Source organism: Lutra lutra, chromosome 10 (genome assembly GCF_902655055.1).
Source record: "Lutra lutra chromosome 10, mLutLut1.2, whole genome shotgun sequence".
Taxonomy (NCBI): Eukaryota; Metazoa; Chordata; class Mammalia; order Carnivora; family Mustelidae; genus Lutra; species Lutra lutra.
In genome coordinates, this window is record NC_062287.1 from 62,293,479 (window position 1) to 62,311,179 (window position 17,701).

Sequence of the window (17,701 nt, forward strand, 5' to 3'; positions counted from 1 at the left end):
TGAGAAGCCATATTGAGTGCAATACTCTGCCTACCAAATGGATCAAGGAAAGAAAAATGTACATAAAAACCATGCATCCTAATGCTAACTGGCACACATATTAGGAAGCATCTGAAAGCCAATAGTCCTACAAGGTATACTTGTTCTCATTGTGCTTGTTTATAAAGCTTGCGAAAATTGAGCATTCAGAATGCATGCATTTTCTTTCTGATGACAGGTAAAACAGCAACAAACATCAATGGTAGAAGGAAACCAAACTTCTGTGGCTGAATTTATCTTGCTGGGACTTTCACAGGATCCAAAGATCCAGATCTTGCTGTTCTGTGTTTTCCTGACCATTTACCTTCTGTCTATGTTTGGAAACCTGCTCATAATAATCCTTGTTCAGACTGACTCTCGACTTCACACTCCCATGTACTTCTTCCTCAAATACTTGTCGTTTGCTGACCTCTGTTTCTCTACAAGCATTGTCCCTCAGATATTGGTCCACTTCCTTGTAAAAAGGAAAACCATTTCCTTTGCTGGATGCTTACTACAGATAATTGTCTTCCTTCTCGCAGAGTGCACAGAATGTGCACTTCTGGCAGTGATGTCTTATGACCGCTATGTAGCTGTCTGCAAGCCCCTGCATTATTCCACTGTCATGACCCAGAGGGTTTGTGTCCAGTTGGTCATAGTGTCTTGGGTCAGTGGAGCATTTGTATGTTCAGTGGATAGTGCATTTACACTGTGTCTTCCCTACCAGGGACAGAATATAATTAATCATTATTTTTGTGAACCTCCTGCACTCCTGAAGCTGGCTTCAGCAGACACATACAAGGCTGAGATGGCCCTCTTTTCAATGGGTGTGATTATGCTGTTAGCACCTCTCTCCCTCATCCTTGTCTCCTACTGGCATATTATCTCCACAGTGATTCAGATGCAGTCAGGGGAAGGGAAGCTCAAGGTCTTCTCTACCTGTGGCTCCCATCTCACTCTTGTGGTTCTCTACTATGGCTCTGGAATAGTTGCCTACATGAGACTCAATTCCAAGACAATGAGTAAAAAGGATCAGGTCATCTGTATGTTCTATTCAGTTATGAATTCCATGTTGAACCCCATCATTTACAGCCTGAGGAGCAAGGATGTGAAGGGAGCCCTCAAGAACCTGGTTAGAAGATAATCTACCTTCAGAGGTAGTGATTTCTGACATTTTTCTTAAGCACTTGGAAGATTGTGATCGACAATACCTCTACTATTCTCATTCTTTCTTTCCCTAACTTTATATGCCTCAGTTGATTTTCTTCTCCACAAGTATTCATTAAATGCCTATTTTGTGCAAGTGCATGTCCAGGACATCACAATATGAGTAAACCTTCATGCCTTCCTTAGAAGGTTTCATTACCTCTGGGACAAGAGAGAGCCATGCTCTGTCCTGAGGGGAGTTGCACTTTTTTGTTGTCTTATGCTCTTTTTCTGCAGTTTCTCTGTGAGGGAAATATGTCAGCAGAGAGAAAACTCACCCTTGAAATGTTGGACCAAGAAAAAAATTTTGCTTAACCTTCCTGAATATATTGCTAGGATCCTTCACCCACTAAATGAGGTAGGGCCCCCAAGTTGTTATACAGTCACCTGTGAGCTTACTGTGGTTCTGCTTCCATATTCCTGAATAAGTCAACAGTAACTGGTTAAAAACCAACTTTTGTAGCAATATGGACAGGACTGGAAGAGATTATGCTGAGTGAAATAAGTAAAGCAGAGAGAGTCAATTATCATATGGTTTCACTTATTTGTGGAGCATAACAAATAGCATGGAGGACGAGGGGAGTTAGAGAGGAGAAGGGAGTTGGGGGAAATTGGAAGGGGAGGTGAACCATGAGAAACTATGGTCTCTGAAAAACAATCTGAGTGTTTTGAAGGGGCCGGGGGTGGGAGGTTGGGGGAACCAGGTGGTGGGTATGAGAGAGGGCATGGATTGCATGGAGCACTGGGTGTGGTGCAAAAACAAGGAATACTGTTATGCTGAAAATAAAAAAAAAGCCAGCATTTAATTCAGACATAAGGGGGTCTTCCGGGATTTATGGAACTCTACCCATAGATGCACTACCTCCAGTTTCCTTACTTCCATTTAAAAGTGATGGAACACTAGAGTGTTTCTGTAACTTTCAAGCCCTCATCACAATGAATTTAACTCCATTGCATCATGACCCCTCCTTTCCTCTTTCTCTTTTCTCTCTCCTCCATTTTTTGGTGGATGATTTTATACATAGCATTGGCCAGTATGAAAGAGTAAGCAAATCTGTACAGTTGTCTGTGTGTGTATGTGTGTCTATAGTCTTTGACAAGTAAGCTCGACCATGTAGAATTCCCTACCAATAGGATTGACTCTGATTCCTTCTCCCCTCTTTATTAAGTACTGCTTTATCCCAGGCTAATTTCATGTGTCACGTAATTGCTTTCCATATCCTCATTTTTTTTTTAGATTTTTTTAAATTATTAACACATAATGTATTATTTGTTTGAAGGGTACAGGTCTGTGTTTCATCAGTCTTACACAGCACACAGTGCTCACCATGACACATACCCTCCCCCAATGTCCATCACCCAGCCACCCCATCCCTCTACCCCACTCTCCCCCAGCAACCCTCAGTTTGTTTCCTGAGATTAAGAATCTTTTACGGTTTGTCTCCCTCTCTGGTTTCAACGTCTTTCATTTTTTCCTTTCCTCCCCTATGATCTGCCTTGTTTCTTAAATTCCGCATACCAGTGAGATCATATAATAATTATCTCTCTCTGTTTGACTAATTTCGCTTAGCATAATACTCTCTAGTTCCAACCACGTTGCTGCAATGGGCAAGATTTCCTTTTTTGATGACTGCATAATATTCCATCACACACACACATACACACTCACTCACACACACACACACACACACACACACACATACCACATTATCTTTATCCATTCATCTGTCGATGGACACCTGAGCTCTTTCCATAGTTTGGCTATTGTGGACATTTATGCCATAAACATTGGGGTGCAGGTGCCCCTTCAGATCTAACTTTGTAGCTGTCTGCAATCCCTCATACAAATAAATGTGAGAGTGCTTTCACATTTATCATTCTTTGTTTTGGAGGCAGTAGAGAGGACAGATGAATTAAATGTTTCCTTCTCTGATTGTGAGAAGTGTTAAAAAAATAATAAAATCGCCTATGATTCCCTCTCCAGGAATAAGTCTTTCAATTTTATTCTTTCAGAATTCTCCCTCCCTCTCACCCACCCTCCCTCCATTTTCTTACTTCCTTTCCTTTCCTTTCCTTTCCTTTCCTTTCCTTTCCTTTCCTTTCCTTTCCTTTCCTTTCCCTCTCTCTCTTTCTATCTGCTTTCTCAAGAAAGCATGCAGTGGTAGTGAGGTAATAATTAAAATTGCTTCACATACATGAAGAACTTGAATAAGTCTCAGTGTTTTGAATGGGGTTCTTTTTCTTTATACATTTCACCAAACCCCAGTGAAAAGAATCTGAAGACAATTGCTGCTAATCTTCTTCCTAGTGGACATGGAGCTTTAGAGAGCTGTGAGCCCAAAAAGTTTTGAGGACAATAGCATTATATTTTAACCAATTATAGAAACTTTTGGGTTTGTTGGTAGGGATAAGAACTCCAGAATGTTATTTTAAGATTTGGTACTGAAAGTGGCTGGTGTGAACAACCACCAGAAATATTTTGGATAGGAAAAATTAATCACTGAATTGGGATGAGACTGGAAAATGGGGGGTGGGTGGAAAGAAGGAAAAGAGAAAGAAAAGAGAGAAAAGAGAGTAAAAGATATAATTCCAAGATCAAGATATGTGCAGGTTTGGTTTCTCTTGAGTCATCTCTACTTGTTTTGCATATGGCCACCTTCTTTCTGTGTCCTCACAGGGACTTTCTCCGTGTGTGTGTATCCCATATATATCTTTGTGTGTCTTTAATTTCCATTTCTTATAAGGACACCACTCAGATGAGACTAGGGACCACCAAAATGACCAATTTTTTTCCCATTTTTCTATTATTCCCTTTTTATTAGAGCATTACAAATATATGTTCACACATACTACTTTATGTTAATGACCTTAATCCATCTCTGAGTGGACAGGGATGATCCTGTCACCTGAGGATGTTCTTAATGAGATTCTTTTTTTTAAATCATTTTTTAAAATTTTTTAAATTAAATTTTTAATAGAGCTTGAAGTCCGGAATTGTGATGCCACCAACTTTGGCTTTCTTTTTCAATATTCCTTTGGCTATTCGAGGTCTTTTCTGGTTCCATATAAATTTTAGGATTATTTGTTCCATTTCTTTGAAAAAAATGGATGGTACTTTGATAGGAATTGCATTAAATGTGTAGATTGCTTTAGGTAGCATAGACATTTTCACAATATTTATTCTTCCAATCCAGGAGCATGGAACATTTTTCCATTTCTTTGTGTCTTCCTCAATTTCTTTCATGAGTACTTTATAGTTTTCTGTGTATAGATTCTTAGTCTCTTTGGTTAGGTTTATTCCTAGGTATCTTATAGTATTGGGTGCAATTGTAAATGGGATGGACTCCTTAATTTCTCTTTCTTCTGTCTTGTTGTTGGTGTAGAGAAATGCAACTGATTTCTGTGCATTGATTTTATATCCTGACACTTTACTGAATTCCAGTACAAGTTCTAGCATTTTGGAGTGGAGTGTTTTGGGTTTTCCACATATAGTATCATATCATCCAGATGGCCAATAGACACATGAAAAAGTGCTCCACATCACTCGGCATCAGGGAAATACAAATCAAAACCACAATGAGATATCACCTCACACCTGTCAGAATGGCTAAAATTAACAAGTCAGGAAATGACAGATGCTGGCGAGGATGCGGAGAAAGGGGAACCCTCCTACACTGTTGGTGGGAATGCAAGCTGGTGCAACCACTCTGGAAAACAGCATGGAGGTTCCTCAAAATGTTGAAAATAGAACTACCCTATGACCCAGCAATTGCACTGCTGGGATTTACCCTAAAGATACAAACGTAGTGATCCAAAGGGGCACGTGCACCCGAATGTTTATAGCAGCAATGTCTACAATAGCCAAATGATGGAAAGAACATAGATGTCCATCAACAGACGAATGGATAAAGAAGATGTGGTATATATACACAATGGAATACTATGCAGCCATCAAAAGAAATGAAATCTTGCCATTTGCGACGATGTGGATGGAACTAGAGGGTATCATGCTTAGCAAAATAAGTCAATCAGAGAAAGACAACTATCATATGATCTCCCTGATATGAGGGATAGGAGATGCAACATGGGGGGTTAAGGGGATAGGAGAAGAGTAAATGAAACAAGATGGAATTGGGAGGGAGAGAAACCATAAGTGACTCTTAATCTCACAAAACAAACTGAGGGTTGATGGGGGGAGGGGGGTTGGGAGGGGGGTGGGATTATGGACACTGGGGAGGGTATGTGCTATGGTGAGTGCTGTGAAGTGTGTAAACCTGGTGATTCCCAGACCTGTACCCCTGGGGATAAAAATATATTATATGTTTATAAAAAATAAAATTAATAAAAATTTTAAAAAAATTTAAATCATTTTTTAAATAATTTTAAAATTTTTAAATCATTTTTTAAATTTTTTAATTTTTTAAATCATTTTTAAAATTTAAATTTATTTTCAGCATAATAGTATTCATTGTTTTTGTACCACACCCAGTGCTCCATGCAATCCGTGCCCTCTCTAGTACCCACCACCTGGTTCCCCCAACCTCCCACCCATCAACCTCTTCAAACCCTTCAGATTGTTTTTCAGAGTCCATAGTCTCTCATGGTTCACCTCCCCTTCCAATTTCCCCCAACTCCCTTCTCCTAACTCCCTATGTCGTCCATGCTATTTGTTATGCTCCACAAATAAGTGAAACCATATGACAATTGACTCTCTCTGCTTGACTTATTTCACTCAGCATAATCTCTTCTAATCCCATCCATGAATCTACAAAAGTTGGGTATTCATCCTTTCTGATGGAGGCATAATACTCCATAGTGTATATGGACCACATATTCCTTATCCATTCGTCCATTGAAGGGCATCTTGGTTCTTTCCACAGTTTGGCAATGGTGGCCATTGCTGCTATAAACATTGGGGTACAGATGGCCCTTCTTTTCACTACATCTGTGTCTTTGGGGTAAATGCCCAGTAGTGCAATTGCAGGGTCATAGGGAAGCTCTATATTTAATTTCTTGAGGAATCTCCACACTGTTCTCCAAAGAGGCTGCACCAACTTGCATGCCCACCAACAGTGTAAGAGGGTTCCCCTTTCTCCACATCCCCTCCAACACATGTTGTTTCCTGTCTTGCTAATTTTGGCCATTCTAACTGGTGTAAGGTGATATCTCAATGTGGTTTTAATTTGAATCTCCCTGATGGCTAGTGATGATGAACATTTTTTCATGTGTCTGATAGCCATTTGTATGTCTTCATTGGAGAAGTGTCTGTTCAGATCTTCTGCCCATTTTTGGATATGATTGTCTGTTTTGTGTGTGTTGAGTTTGAGGAGTTCTTTATAGATCCTGGATATCAACCTTTTGTCTGTCCTGTCATTTGCAAATATCTTCTCCCATTCTGTGGGTTGCCTCTTTGTTTTGTTGACTGTTTCCTTTGCTGTGCAGAAGCTTTTGATTTTGATGAAGTCCCAAAAGTTCATTTTTGCTTTTGTTTCCTTTGCCTTTGGAGACATATCTTTAAAGAAGTTGCTGTGGCTGATATCGAAGAGGTTATTGCCTATATTCTCCTCTAGGATTCTGATGGATTCCTGTCTCACGTTGAGGTCTTTTATCCATTTTGAGTTTATCTTTGTGTACAGTGTAAGAGAATGGTGGAGTTTCATTCTTCTACATATAGCTGCCCAATTTTTCCAGCACCATTTATTGAAGAGACTGTCTTTTTTCCACTGAATATTTTTTCCTGTTTTGATGAAGATTAACTGACCATAGAGTTGAGGGTCCCTATCTGGGCTCTCTACTCTGTTCCACTGGTCTATGTGTCTGTTTTTATGCCAGTATCATGCTGTCTTGTTGATCACAGCTTTGTAGTAAAGCTTGAAATCAGGTAACGTGATGGCCCCAGTTTTATTTTTGTTTTTCAACATTTCCTTAGCGATTCGGGGTCTCTTCTGGTTCCATACAAATTTTTGGATTATTTGCTCCAGATCTTTGAAGAATATTGGTGGAATTTTGATTGAAATGGCATTGAAAGTATAGATTGCTCTAGGCAGTATAGACATTTTAACAGTGTTTATTCTTACAGAAGGACACTACGTAATCTTAAAGGGACTATCCACCAAAATGATCTAACAATTGTAAATATCTATGCCCCCAATATGGGAGCAGCCAATTATATAAGAAAACTGTTAATCAAGATAAAGAGTCATATTGATAGGAATACATTAATAGTAGGAGATCTTAACATGCCACTCTCAGTAATAAACAGATCACCTAAGCAGAAAATCAATAAAGAAACAAGAGCATTGAATGACATATTGGACCAGATGGACCTCATAGATATATACAGAACATTCCACCCTAAAACAACAGAATACTCATTCTCCTCAAGTGCACACGGAACCTTCTCAAGAATAGACCACATACTGGGTCACAAATCAGGACTCAACCGATACCAAAAGACTGAGATTATTCCCTGCATATTCTCAGATCACAATGCTTTGAAACTGGAGCTCAATCACAAGGAGAAGTTCAGAAGGAACTCAAACACCTGGAAGCTAAAGACCACCTTGCTTAAGAATGCTTGGATCAACCAGAAGATCAAAGAAGAACTGAAACAATTCATGGAAACCAATGAGAATGAAGACACTTCGGTCCAAAAACCTATGGGATCCAGCAAAGGCCGTCCTAAGGGGGAAATACATAGCCATCCAAGCCTCCCTCAAAAAAATTGAAACATCCAGAACACAGCAGCTGTCTCTACACCTTAAAGAACTGGAGAATCAACAACAAATCAAACCAACTCAACACATAAGAAGGGAAATAATCAACATTAGAGCTGAGATCAATGAGGTATATACCCTTTTTAAATTATGGAGTTGGTGCACATTTTGTCTAAATCTTGACCTATAAGTTTTCTTATCTCTAGTTTCCTGACCTGAAATCAGTTTATGAAATACTTTTATCTTCATGGATATTTTATTTGTTATTTGTTTACTGACTTACTGATTTCCAGACCAAATATTTAATCTAACAACAATTACAGAAGGTAAAGGTACTATGTAGAGATTGTGAAATTGGATTGTAGATAATTGTTACTATTTATTGTTATTTTAAAATTTTTAAATGTTTATTATTCATGTATAGTTGACATTCAGTGTTATATTAGTTTTGACTATAAGCTTCGTGATCCTACTATTTTATACATTATTCACTACTCACCACAATAAAGTCACCATCCATTACCATACAATGTTACTAAAATATTATTGACTATGTCTCCTATGCTATACTTTCCATCTCCCTGACTTGTTTATTTTACAAAGAAAAGTTTGTACTTCTTAATTCCCTTCACTTATTTTCCCATCCCCCAACTCCCTTCTCCTCTGGCAATCATCATTTGTTTTCTGTATTTATGGGTCTGTTTTTTTGTTTGTTCATCTGTTTTGCTTTTTTGATTCCACAAACAAGTGAAATACAGTATTTGTCTTTCTCTGTCTGACATATTTCACTTAACACAATACCCTCTAGGTCCATCCATTTTGTTGGAAATGACAAGATATCATTCTTTTTTTATGGCATATATACATGCCAAATCATTTGTATCGATTCATCTATGGATGAACACTTGGGTTGCTTCCATTATCTTAGCTATTGTAATGTTTCAATAAACAACGGAATGTACATGTCGTTCCACGTTAGTGTTTTCATTTATTTGGGTAAATACCCCTACTGGAATTACTGGATCACATGGTATTTCTATTTTTAGTTTTTTGAGAAAACTCCATACTGTTTTCCATAGTGGTTGCACCCATTTACATTCCCGCCAATTGTGTATGAGGGTTCCCTTTTCTCCACATCCTCACGAACACTTGTTATTTCTTATTGTCTTGATACTAGTCATTCTGACTAGTATGAGGTGATATATTTTTGTGGTTTTGATTTGCATCTCCCTGATAATTTGTGATATTGACAATCTTTTCGTGTGTCTGTTGGCTCTATGTCTTTGGAAAATGCAGGCAATGCTGGCGTTATCACAATCCTAGATTTCAAGATATACTACAAAGTCATAGTAATATCAGCAGTATGGCTTTGGCACAAAAATAGACATATAGAATAGAGAGCACAGAAATAAACTCACCTGATTAATCTATAACAAAAGAGGCATGAACATACAATGGGGGAAAAGACAGTCTTTTCGTTTAATGGTGCTAGGAAAACTAGACAGCTAAATGCAAAAGAATGAAACCAGACCACTTTCTTACACTGAACACAGAAATACACTCAAATAAATTAGGGGCCTAAATGTGAGACCTGACTATAAAACTTCTAAAAGAAAAATCAGCCATAGAAATATACACTATGGAGTACTATGCCTCCATCAGAAAGGATGAATACCCAACTTTTGTAGCATCATGGACGGGACTCGAAGAGATTATGCTGAGTGAAATAAATCAAGCAGAGAGAGTCAATTATCATATAGTTTCACTTATTTGTGGAGCATAACAAATAGCATGGAGGACAAGGGGAGTTAGAGAGGAAAAGGGAGTTGGGGGAAATTGGAAGGGGAGGTGAACCATGAGAGACTATGGACTCTGAAAAACAATCTGAGGGGTTTGAAGTGGCAGGGGGTGGGAGGTTGGGGGAACCAGGTGGTGGGTATTAGAGAGGGCACAGATTGCATGGAGCACTTGGTGTGGAGCAAAACCAATAAATACTGTTATGCTGAAAATAAATTAAAAAATTAAAAAAAAGAAATATACTTATGGATCTGTCTCCTCAGGGAAGGGAAAAAAAAACAAAAATAATCTACTGGGATTATACCAATATAAAAATCTTTACCATGGCAGAAACCATCAACAAAACAAAAAGCAGCCTAGTGAATGGGAGAAGATACCTGCAAATGATATATTCAACAGGGGGCTTAATATCAAAAATATATAAAGAACTTATACAGCTCAATACAAAAAAACAAAAGCATAAACAAACCAACTTCTGATTAAAAAATGGGCAGACAACCTGAAAAGTCAGTTTCTCATATATATTTTAGTTAGGATTTGAGAGCAGCTGTGGTAGACACTTCCATTCATATTTAGCAAACATTGATTGGGTACCAACCCCTGCAATTACCTAGATGGAAGCTAGAAATGTGATTGGGAACAAAACAGGCCTAGTTCTTGCCCTTCTGGACTTATATGTTAGTGTAGTATGCTGCCAGATTAACCCAGAGATCAGAAGGAAAAAGAAATTATTCATGTTAATATGGAACAGACAAAGTTTAGAAGGAGGAATATGGGAATTTAGTGAGTTTAAAACAAACCAAGTAACACGATATAATATGTACTATTGGATTTTGCAAAGAGGACTTTGGTGATCTTGAGACAAAGAATGCCAGTTCAGCTCAGGTAGGGTACTTGGCAGGAGGTGATGTAAATGTGCTGAAGAATGTAATGAAGAAGTGAAGTGTGCCATGAAGTGAAGTCTGAGCCATAAAAACACCCACACTTAGTGGAGTAGGATCTCTTTCCCTTCAGATTACCCAGAATGGAAAGGATTTTTGTCAACCTGGGTATCACCTATTGGAAATGTTGACTGGCTCCACCAATGGAAACACTCCACATCTCCACACCACCCCATACAGGAGAACAGTTAAGGACAACTCCCTAAAGAAGAAATATGCAATAAACTCTTAATAAGTGAGAAATACAATTTTATTGGGTTATGCCATTATTATTTCTGGGTTCTCTGATTAGGTTATGATACTATTATTTCTGGGTTCTCTAATGTAGCAGGTGGCAAGTGTTATCTTCACATATAATGAATGAGCAGTTGAGAGTAGAAGAAGACCCAGTTATTATAAATGCTTTTTGAAAAAGTTTATGGCAAAAGTGGAGGGGATTTTGAGATACAGTCCATAAAGGAAAGAAAAACCGAATTATTATTTGTTTGTTTGAACAGGGGAATCTTTATTGCAGCAATTCAGTAATATGGCAGGATACAAAGTCAATGTACAGAAATCAGTGGCTTTCTTATACACTAACAATGAAAATACAGAAAGGTAAATTAGAGAATCAATTCTTTATCACATTTGGAAGCTGAATGAAGTTGGAGGGAGAGCTTGTAACACAAGAAAAACATATAAATGACAGAACAAGCAGGACAGGGAATGAACCTGAGGATTTAGACTCTTGGTAATAACTACAAGGCCAACTCCTCCACAGAAAACACTCTGGGAGTGTCCTACAGCTGACACAAAACTCACCTTAAGATCTGGGGCAGAGCCTTCACCATGAAACTGACCCTTGCTTCCTAGTCAGCAATTTAGAAATGGGCCATTAGTGCCTCCTGAGGGTAGGATAGAACCCTGGAGCATCTGAGCTCGTTTAGTGAGAGAACAGAACAGAGATGCCAGGCCAGGAAACATACCCAACAGGACTCATTAACATCGTGTTTCATGGACCAGCATTTCCAGGGGAGGCCCTTTCAGCGGAGATGAGAAGTCCCTGGGAATGTTAGGGATGGAATAAAGCAGAGAGGGTGGGGTCATGGGAGAAGAAGCCAGAACAGCCTCCCCAAGAACTGGGCCCTGGTTCACTGTTCTCCCCAGGGACAGTGAGGTTAGGCACAGCAGGGCCTCCCTTGGGCAGCTCTTCTAATATCTACTTCCCCCAGATTCCTGCTGCTTTCCTCTTTGCTCCCAGACCTTAACAAGAGTAAATGACAGTCTGAGCATCTGGACCCAAGAACTCAGTCTGACAATTTCTCCAGAGCTGGATGCTGGACAGGTTCTTGACATGGAGACCTGAGTGATAGAAGCAGCATCTCCTAATTCTCCACAGGTGTGAGAACAGGAAATCCATCTCTGAAGTAAGAGCTTCACAGAAACTACCCAAGACTATTAGCCCTCTGTCTCTATTACATCTCTGTAGCAGACCTGTGGAGGAATAGAAGGACCAGAAAAAGTGGCCCTGACATCTATGTTGGTCAGACTCCTCAGACTCTTAACCCAACTTGGCAAATTTTAAACCAGTCGGACACTCCTGGAAAAGCTTACTCTTTCTGCATTTCTACAGGAAAATCCTTGACTCTCAAACAACCCCCGAGGCAGGTTGCATGGTTTGGCAGCTTGTCTTATTAATATCTGAGGTAAAGCCTTTATCTCTTTTTCAGGGAAGTGTGCAGCCTCTAGATATGTTGAGTTTTGAAACAGGAGACCAAAGCAGACCCTAAGAGCTTAAGCTATACCGTCTTCCAGATTCTTTAGTGCTTTCGGCTCTGTACCCCATCCTAATGACCTGGTTCCCTAAACATGAAAAATCCATGAAAATGAAGAAAGATTCTGTGCCACATCCCAGGTCTGAGTGACTGCTTCCTGGTGGAAGTATCAGTTCCTGTCCATACAGCCCAGTCTCTGCTGGTCTCTGATTTTTGCACCTATCTGGTAATAAATGCCTCCAAATCAAAGGACCATCTAAGAGCCAATGATATGCCTGTCATATGCTCTAATGCTTTCAGAACAGGAATTCATCCTGTCTATCTTGTGGCTATTCAATCCAATGTAGACACTCTGACCCTGCAGGAGGGAGATTGGGGATCTCAGTCAGGTGTAATAGAGGGCGGATAGGATTATTAAACCTGATTACAACATACAACACATGCTCTTTTGTTGCCAGCAGCTTTCACCCTTTCTCCCAAACACAAACACTCTGATCTTCCTGGGCAGGGCCTCATTAGTTATCAGATCTTGGAGTTCTCCCAGGCTCCCATGTTTGCATAACCAGTAAAGAAACACCTATGTTGTCATTGATCTTAAAGGTTTAGCTCATAAAGGCAATACCATGTCAAACACTCCATCCCCTAATCTCAGAGAGTATGGAATCCCTTCTCCCTCAAACACATGGAGAGTATGGAGCTGGTCCAGGGAAGTGACTAAGGTGGACGTATTTTAGCTCTTCCTAGGAGACTTATATCTATAGCCTTGAATGCTACAAACAAACTTGGACATAAGTTATATGGAAAATGCAGGGGAAGTGCTTTGTTGAAATCACATGTCTGTACCGGCTTTAGAACTTTATATTCAGAACAGGTTGTTAGGACACTAAGTGGGTATTTAAATCATTAGACAAACAGTTTACTTAAAACATTGGTACAAAAATAGCCAAGGGCTTGTGTTCTAGGATATTGATTTCTAGAGAGATGATTTAATTATTGTGGAAAGATATATGTCAAAGTTTGATGTCCTGAATAACATTTTTGTGTAGTGATGTCTTAATACTTAGCTACTGTGATGTCTGCTCTCCATTCAGATGGATATTTCCTCAAGGTACAATTAAAAGTGTCAGAAACTGAGAGGTTAACAGGTAAAGTCCATTTCCAGTAGGAAAGACATTGCCTCATTGGATTCATGTTGGCCATCATCAGGAGCCTGTGATGTTACAAACTAGGGACCACCTTAGCAAAAATTCACTGAGAATGTATTTGATTCTAGGAAACTAAAGAAACAACACAGAATGGAGTGCTGGAACTCCACCTTGGGCAGTGGCTTCATATTGATGGGGATTCTGAATGACAGTGGGTCTCCTGAACTGCTCTGTGCCACAATCACAGTCCTGTACATGTTGGCCCTGGCCAGCAATGGCCTGCTGCTCTTGGTCATTACAGTGGATTCCCGGCTCCACGTGCCCATGTACTTCCTGCTCAGGCAGCTCTCACTCATGGATCTCCTCTTTACATCTGTTGTCACTCCCAAGGCCATCATGGATTTTCTGCTCAATGAAAACACCATCTCCTTTGGGGGCTGTGCCCTTCAGATGTTTCTGGCATTGATGCTGGGTGGTGCAGAGGATCTGCTACTGGCCTTCATGGCCTACGACAGATATGTGGCCATTTGTCATCCTCTGAACTACATGGTCTTCATGAGGCCAAAGGTCTGCTGGTTCATGGTGGCCACAGCCTGGGTATTGGCATCCCTAAGTGCCTTTGTTTATACTGTGTATACCATGCACTATCCCTTCTGCATGTCCCAGAAGATCAGGCACCTGCTCTGTGAGATCCCACCTTTGCTGAAGTTGGCCTGTGCAGATACCTCCAGATATGAACTGTTTGTGTATGTGATGGGTGTAACCTTCCTGATACCCCCTCTTTTTACTATCATTTCCTCTTATGCACTAATCCTGTGTACTGTGTTTCGGATGCCTTCACGTGAGGGGAAGCAGAAAGCCCTAGTCACCTGCTCTTCCCACCTGATGGTGGTTGGGATGTTCTATGGAGCTGCCACATTTATGTATGTCCTGCCTAGTTTACTCCATAGCCCCAAGCAAGACAACATCATCTCACTTTTCTACACAGTTGTCACTCCAGCCCTGGACCCCCTTATCTACAGCCTGAGGAATAAGGAGGTTATGGGAGCCTTGAAAAGAGTCCTGGTAAAATACATGCTGTGACACACTCCAGCATCTAGGGAAAGCTTATGGCTGGCCCTCAGAGTTCATTTCTCTTCAAAGATTTCTGCTAATGCCCCATGGTGAAAACACCATAATGCAAAGGGTATCTTCTTTTTTTTTTTTAAATTTTATAAACATATATTTTTATCCCCAGGGGTACAGGTCTGCGAATCGCCAGGTTTACACACTTCACAGCACTCACAAAGGGTATCTTCTAATAGTAAAATGAAGGAATATAATTTGACTTGGCAAATGAATTAACGTGTCTGTATTTTTACCATTTTATTTTATTTTTTGAAGTACAGTTGACAGAGAATCTTACATTAGTTTCAGGTATGCAGCATAGTGATTTGACTAGGTCTGTATTTTATGGGATCGTCACCACAAAACGTAGCTACCATCTGTTATTGTACAACACTATTACAGTGTTATGGACTACATGCCCTTTATCCCTACTGTACCTTTTATCCCGGTGACTTATTTATTCTGTACCTAAAGCCTGTATCTCTCACTGCTCTTTAACCATTTTCACTATCCTTCAACCACTCCCTCCCTCAATGCTCTGGCAACCACCAGTTTATTCTCTGTATTTATGGTTTGTTTTTGTTGTTTCTTTATTCTTTTCTTTTGTTTTAAAATTCCACTTATAGGTGAAATCATATGGTATTTTTCTTTCTCTGACTTATTTCACTTAGGATTATACCTTCAAGGTCTATCCATATTGCCATAAATGGCAAGATTTCATTCCTTTTTATGGCTGATTAATATTCCACTGTGTATATATATATACACACACACACGCCACAATCAGCAGGTACTTGGGTTGCTTTCATTATCTTGGCTATTGTAAATAATGCAGGAATAAACACAGGTATGTTTATATCTTTATGAGTGTTTTTGTTTTCTTTGGGTAAGTATCCATTAGTGGAACTACTGAATCATATATTATTTCTGTTTCAATTTTTTGAGGAATCTCCATACTGTTTCATCAGTGGCTGCACCAATTTACATTCCCACCAACATTGCACAAAGTTTTCTTTTTCTCCACATCTGCACCAACACTTATTTCTTGTCTTTCTGATCCTGGCCATTCTGATGTGTTTAAGGTGATATTTCATTATCAAATGCTTTTATATCTTTTTTCCATCAGGTAATTTATAAAAAAAAAATTAGTCACAGTCTATTTAAAAGTTGCTCTCTGTTTTCCCACGTAGCTAATGAGTTAAATGAGCCCAAGTACTTTTACCAGTTTTGGACTGACAGACCTCTGACTGGGGAGTCCATACCAGACCAACATATGAACCAAAGAAAAGAAAGTTTCAAGAGGGAAGCCCAAGCAAGCCCCACATCAGGGGAGCAGACCTTGAGATTTGGACAAATTTTAGACCAACTGACCTTGTTAAATGATCATGTAGTCAGTCTAATTAACTACTAGTAGTTTATATGCATTTCTGTCATATTCTCTCCTTTTTCCAGTCTTTATAGAAAATACCTGGGTCCTCCAACAGGTGTTATTGTTTGTCTTTGTTTTTTTAAAAATTAACATATAATATATTCTTTGTTCCAGGGCTACAGGTCTGTGATTCATCAGTCTTACACTATTCACAGCATTCACCATAGCACGTACCCTCCCCAATGTCCATCACTCAGTCACCCCACCCTCTCACCCCCCTCTCCTCCAGCAACCCTCCGTTTGTTTCCTGAAATGAAGAGTCTCTTATGGTTTGTCTCCCTCTCTGGTTTCCTTTTGTTTCATTTTTTCTTCCATTCCCCTATGATCCTCTGTCTTGTTTCTCAAATTCCTCACATCAGTGAGATCATATGATAATTGTCCCTCTCTGATTGACTTATTTCACTTAGCACAATACCCTCTAGTTCCATCCACATCGTTGCAAATGGCAAGATTTATTTTGCTTGATGGCTGCATAATATTCCGTTGTATATACCACATCTTCTTTATCCATTCATCTGTTGATGGATATCTAGGCTCTTTCCAAAGTGTAGCTATTGTGGACATTGCTGCTATAAATATTCTGGTGCAAGTGCCCCTTCAGATCACTACATTTGAATCTTTATGGTAAATATCCAGTAGTTCCGTTGCTGTGTCATAGGGTAGCTCCATTTTCAACTTTTTGAGGAACCTCCATACTGTTTTCCAGAGTGGCTGTACCAGCTTGCATTCACACCAACAGTGTAGGAAGGGTCCCCTTTCTTTGATCCTTGACAACACCTGTCATTTCCTGACTTGTTAATTTTAGCCATTCTGACTGGTGTGAGGAGGTAACTCTCTGGGTTTTGATTTGTATTTCTCTGATGCCGAGTGATGTGGAACACTTTTTCATGTGTCTGTTGGCCATTTGGATGTCTTCTTTGCAGAAATGTCTGTTCATGTCCTCTACCCATTTCTTGATTGGGTTAATTGACCTTTGGGTGTTGAGTTTGATCAGTTATTTATAGATTTTGGACACTATCCCTTTATCTGATATGTCATTTGCAAATATCTTCTCCCATTCTGTCAGTTGTCTTTTGTTTCCATTAACTGTTTCCTTTGCTGTGCAAAAGCTTTTGAACTTGATGAAGTCCCAATAGTTTATTTGCCTTTGGTGATGTTTCTAGGAAGAAGTTGCTGCAGCTGAGGTTGAAGAAGAGGTTTCTGCCTGTGTTATCCTCAAGGATTTTGATGAATTCCTGTCTCACATTGAGGTCTTTCATCCCATTTTGCATCTATTTTTGTATGTGGTATAAGGAAATGGTCCAGTTTCATTCTTCTGCAAATGGCTGTCCAATTTTCCCAACACCACTTGTCAAAGAGGCTGTCTTTTTTCCATTGGACATTCTTTCCTGCTTTGTCGAAGATTAGTTGACCATAGAGTTGAGGGTCTATTTCTGGGCTCTCTATTCTGTTCCATTGATCTATGTGTCTGTTTCTGTGCCAGTACCATACTATCTTGTTGATGACAGCTTTGTAATAGAGTTTGAAGTCTGGAATTGTGATGCCGCCAACTTTGGCTTTCTTTTTCAACATTCCTCTGGCTATTTGG

At 39.5% G+C, this 17,701-nt stretch overlaps 2 protein-coding genes across 2 annotated transcripts; both read left to right on the forward strand.

Annotated features, from left to right (window-relative positions):
- Positions 1 to 226: 226 nt before the first annotated feature.
- Positions 227 to 1,162, forward strand: LOC125079308 (olfactory receptor 2D3-like). Its single transcript, XM_047692829.1, has one exon. The coding sequence runs from the start codon at positions 239 to 241 to the stop codon at positions 1,160 to 1,162; it is 924 nt and encodes a 307-aa protein (XP_047548785.1). The 5' UTR covers positions 227 to 238.
- A 12,565-nt stretch (positions 1,163 to 13,727) lies between these two features.
- LOC125079546 (olfactory receptor 2AG1-like) lies at positions 13,728 to 14,660 on the forward strand. Its single transcript, XM_047693228.1, has one exon. The coding sequence runs from the start codon at positions 13,728 to 13,730 to the stop codon at positions 14,658 to 14,660; it is 933 nt and encodes a 310-aa protein (XP_047549184.1).
- Positions 14,661 to 17,701: the final 3,041 nt, after the last annotated feature.